At 33.6% G+C, this 5,272-nt stretch overlaps 1 protein-coding gene across 1 annotated transcript; it reads right to left on the bottom strand.

Annotated features, from left to right (window-relative positions):
• Nucleotides 1–2,694: 2,694 nt before the first annotated feature.
• LOC104247334 (pathogen-associated molecular patterns-induced protein A70-like) lies at nucleotides 2,695–3,842 on the bottom strand. Its single transcript, XM_009803314.2, has one exon. The coding sequence runs from the start codon at nucleotides 3,600–3,602 to the stop codon at nucleotides 2,835–2,837; it is 768 nt and encodes a 255-aa protein (XP_009801616.1). The 5' UTR covers nucleotides 3,603–3,842; the 3' UTR covers nucleotides 2,695–2,834.
• Between the last annotated feature and the right edge of the window lie 1,430 nt (nucleotides 3,843–5,272).

Here is a 5,272-nt window from a genome sequence, read left to right as displayed (position 1 = left end):
CCTAACTTTGTATGAGAGAAACTACCCCTTAAGTTTTGGATTGATGATACAATTTGAAATATATGGAAGGCGTGTACACAATTTGACGAGTATGTACACAGACTTATTTGTTGTATTCAACCAGATTAGATCGTTAGGCTTCCTTTATGCAATTAATTGTAGTTATCATGTTATATCTTTCATCGTTAAGTCTCTCTTACGTGATTTACCTAAAGTTGTTAGTACATGATCCATCTTTTATTGTCAAGTTCATCCTATATGCTAATTGTTGATTGTAATTATTTATTGAATTCATGCCTTATCTGCTACATATCTTAACTGTTAATTGACGCTCGGAAATTGTGTCTTGGTTTATCGATTGTCATTCCTTACTATTTGATTTCATGGGTTATCGTGTAACTTTTTCATCAATTGTGACTTTTTTGTCTAGCCTCATCCTTTTGTTTTTGTGGTACGCCGTAGTTAGCTGTAAATTATTTGCTTAAATGACGATATGTGTAGGATCGGGTTGCACACTGTAACAATAATGAAAATGATGATATGTGTGGGATCGGTTGCACTCCGCAACAGTAATGTAAATGATTATATGTGTGGGATTGGATTGCACGTTGCAACAGTAATGAAAATGATGAAATGATGCAATAAGTATGGATTATGATATGTACTAATTAGATTATTGCCTCTTCACAAGTCTATTCCCAAAAGAACCTGACCTTGTGATCCTAGCGCTCCGCGTTCTTAGATGCGGCTATACCCCCCCCCCTCGTTATATATATATATATATATATATATATATATATATATATATATATATATTAGTGTTGAACTTATATTACAAAATATAGTGTTAATAGTTTATATTTATGTTATTTAGATTGTAAATTTAAATGTGATTCAAAAGTTTGACCATGTTTGACCTATGAACTGACCGAAGTTAGTTGGTTATATTTCGGAAATTACAGCTACCGACCAAAAGTTAGTTGGTAAAATCTTCTCCTGTAATAACCGACCGACTTTGGTCGGTAAATTCAACTATAAACTTTATAAAATATTTTAAATAATAATATAATTTTTAAAATTTAAAACTGTGAGTTCACCTTACCGACTCATGTTGGTCACTAATTAAAAAATAAAGTACTTTGACTAAGTAAGTCTGACCATTGCGGTTAAATATTTGACCAATATACCGATCGATATTGGTCGGTATATAATTTTTTAAAAATGTAAAATATTTTTATTGGTAGTTTTCGTCCGCTTTGGACGGTTTTTTGGTCACTTTTGTTGATCGTCCAATGTTGGTCGATATGTCTTGGGTCGGATTTTTCCAAATCTCTAGTAGTGATGTAATCTTAACATGAATAGTGAAATCAAACATATCGGCATGTTTCTGCCTCGTTTTCAGACCATCTGCTATGTAACACGTGATTGCGAGCACAACTATGTTTGGCAGGCATATAAAGCATCATTCTTTCCAAAATAATAATACGTTTTAAAACATAGAAAACAAAAAAAAATTACATATTGAAAACATCGAACCACCAAACTTCCTTAGATTCTCTCCTCACCGTCTAAATCTCATTCCTAATACCCAAGTTGTTCCTCCTTAAAAAAAAGCCACTATACGAATAAAGTTTTTAATTTTTAACCCACTTTCCACATGGCTTTCTCTAAATCTTGAAAAGCTATGTTAGATAACCTTGAACTTTAACGGTTTGAATACTTCCTCCTACATCTAGTAAGCAAAAATCTAGAGTGTTTCCCATAATTTTTTTATTATATTTGATTTTTTTATTTGTTAAAGGGCAACATATTTATTTTAATTAGTTTTTTTCTTGTAGAAGAAAATTATAAATCTCTTATATTTAGCTAGTCTTTTTTCTTGTAGGAAAAGGTTTGGAGTTCTATAAATTGAAGATCCGTCCTTCTCATTCATTAGCATCCACAATGTAGCCATATAGGGTTTGAGAATCGTGTTTAGGGGGAGAATTTTACGGGACAAGTGTGTGTCACTTGTGTTTGCCTCTTCGTGAGGTTGTTCTCTCGATATTTTGTACTCTTTTATTATAGTGGATAGCTCATCTCCATCGTGGACGTAGGTCAATTGGCCGAACCACGTTAAATGTTTGTGTATCTTTTGATATATTTCTTGTCTGTCATCTGATTTATCGTCGTTCAAGGTTTACTTTGTTTGTTTCCGCATGACACCTGCTTTTTCGGTCCTAACACATTTGTATCTCCTGGGAAAAAGAATCGCACGCTCATAGTTAATATACTTACTCCTTAAATCTTAATTGTCACTATATGCTCAAAAAAAATTGAAAATTGGCCAATATTCATGATCAAATCAGATATAATTAACTTACTGTAAAAGTTTTCTTGGAGATATATTTGTGTTTCAATTACGTACTTTTCTCGTGAATTGTATTTGAAATGTTTTCCCCAAAACTTTGAATTTAAAAGGAGAATATTCTGTGCTTGGACTAATGTTTTCCGGAATCCAGGTCGTTTGATAAGATTTGAAGGTGAAATATGAGTGGTAATTAGGATAAATTTGATAAATAAATTTTAAATATTGCATAGAAAGGAAAAAAATTCCTTCTTACAATATTCCAATTAAGAATTAGTTTCTACTTTCTTGGGCAGCATCGTCTAAACATTAAAATTACTACTTAAATCAGTTGTTTTTCTCATATATCAAAATAACAAAAGAATAACCACTTAACTTCACTCAACTAAGTGAGATGCGACAACCAAATCGTGTTTACTTTTGAATTGACAGAAAACGACATGGATCTGCCATACATGAAAGGATAAATTACAAGGACAAAGTTGTCCTAAATGGACACACCTCTGTTTAACATTTCCTTGTACCTTTGAATAGAATCAATTCTCTGCATCTTCAGCTGCTCCCTAAACTTGCTAATAAAATCATCAGCTTTCCTATCTACAGTAGCTTCATCATCCCGGCCAAACGACTTCTTCATCCCTTGCTTTCTCTCCCTCACCGTCGCCGGCCGCTGCCTAACCACCACCACCTCTTCCTCTTCCTCCTCCTCCTTCTGCACCGCCGCCAGTATTTCCTCACTAGCCAACTTCTTCATTAACGTAGTTTCCGCGCACGTGGTAGATTTACTTCTCATTACGTGACACTGCAAATCCTCTTCTTCTTCAGTTACAGTTACAGTTTCAACCTTCTGAGGTTCATTTTCATCAGCTGGACGGCCGGCGTATTGGTCCAGAGACGGAAACGGGCTGGGTTTTTCGGACCGGGAGGAGAAAGAGAAGTTGATGGACCGGACTCGCTGAAGCAAAGAGGGACTGTAGCCGAGTCGAGGTGAAGAGTTGTCGGCGAAATGAGGAGTAGTTAAAGGGGAATTAAAGGGCTCAGGGACGAAAGAGAAGTAATTTACAGACCTAACACGCTGTAATAAAGATGGAGTTCGGGGGGGTTGAGGTAAGTTATTATCTTCAGCGTATTGTTGTTGTTGCTGTTGTTTTTTGTCATTCTTGAAGCTAGAAGAAATGAGAATAATACCAATCATGAGGTTCAGAACACAGAAGAGAACAGTGGGAGTGAACCAGCTGGACAGAGATTCAATCATGGTTACGTTGTTTACAATATAATGACAGAGTTTTTGTGTTATATGTTGAGGCAAATTAAGGAGGAAGATGAGAGAGCTAGCTAGGGTTCCCAAGTTGCAACCAACGGGAGGAGAGTTTCTATTTATAGGGTGAATGTGTAGTAGTAACGGGTAATTTATAAGAAGATGTTTAAATTTATAGACAAAGCATGTGACTAAAATGTGGTATAATATCAAATGCTACCTTCAATGAGTCAAGTGCCTTCTTTAATCCTATTGTTTTTTGGAAGGGTTTAAGTTAGGTCATTTAAAAAGAAAATTGTAAGTAACTCCATTTAATATCCCTCCATTTTAATTTATGTAATTTTGTTTGACTGGACACGAAATTTAAGAAAGAGCGAAGATTTTTGGAATTTGTGGTCCTAAACAAGTCAAAAATGGGTTCAGAGTATTTGTGTGGTTATAAAAGTTTCTCATTAAGGACAGAGTTGAAAATTTAAGCTAAATTATTTCTAAATTTAGAAATGTATCATTCTGGATCAAAAAGAAAATAGATTCACGTAAATTGGAATGAATATAGTAACTTACAATAAATAATAAATTCATCTATTATAAGAGGTTAAATTACTCGAATAGTGTAAAATTCTCATTATAATTCTATCAAATGTTACTAAAACTCTGAAATGGCATGGGCGCAGGGGCGGCCTCGGATTCTCCTAATTATGTTACTATTAAAAAACTCCAGCAGGTATCATTAGGATAAGAATTCGTGACTTGGGAGTCTCACTCAACTAGTAAATCAAACCAACTCTGTATCACGCATGCAAAACATAAATATTGGTAGCATCTTTTCAAGCCCCAAGTTTATAGTAGTTTATTAATGTACATCAATCATATCGTTGCGTTCAACTTAATTTAATATCTTCCATACTGAATAACGATATATAACTATAATTATAATACATATTAAATTCCAACCCTATTATTTTAAAATTAGAATAAATTCAACTTAAATATTAATCAAATTTAAATCCTTAATTTGCATTTGCTCTAGTTACTTGTGCAGTTGCCCCATATAGAGATCTATGTCTTAGAATTTGTAATTAGGAGGAGAGCGAAACAAGAAGGAAGATGCAGAGTACTATGAGACAGCGGTCTTGGTCTAGTCTTTGTCACTATTTATTTAATAATGATTTTTCTGTTCACACGGTTAGATTCATATGCTTGGATGTGTTCAACATAGGTTTATACGGAGCCTTTTCATTTAATATATTACTTAATACTTTTAAATTCACCTCTTTTCCTATTTGCCTCGTGACTTTAATCCCATTCAAAATTCAAGTAATAAATAAAATTGATATAGGTCATATGTTTGAGCCGTGGAAGCAGTCATTAATGTATATTTTATAATAGCTTGTCTATATCACACTCCTTGGATTATGTGAATGCAAGATATTTTATACACTGAACTGCTTTTTTTTCCTAACTACTATGAATAGATTGACTTAAAATGGGATTAGAGAAGACTGTCTAGAGGGACCGTTTACATTATTGTACATATTAATTAGCTGATGATGGCAACATTTTGCGTGGTGAATTAATAAAGCTTAAAATACGGTATGCAACATAAAAGATTATAAAATTTATGAAAAAAACACTTATCTGACTATTTCTAAGACTAATGTGAAGGT

Source organism: Nicotiana sylvestris, chromosome 7, assembly GCF_000393655.2.
Source record: "Nicotiana sylvestris chromosome 7, ASM39365v2, whole genome shotgun sequence".
In the NCBI taxonomy this organism is placed as follows: domain Eukaryota; kingdom Viridiplantae; phylum Streptophyta; class Magnoliopsida; order Solanales; family Solanaceae; genus Nicotiana; species Nicotiana sylvestris.
This window is presented reverse-complemented; position numbering and strand designations above follow the sequence as displayed.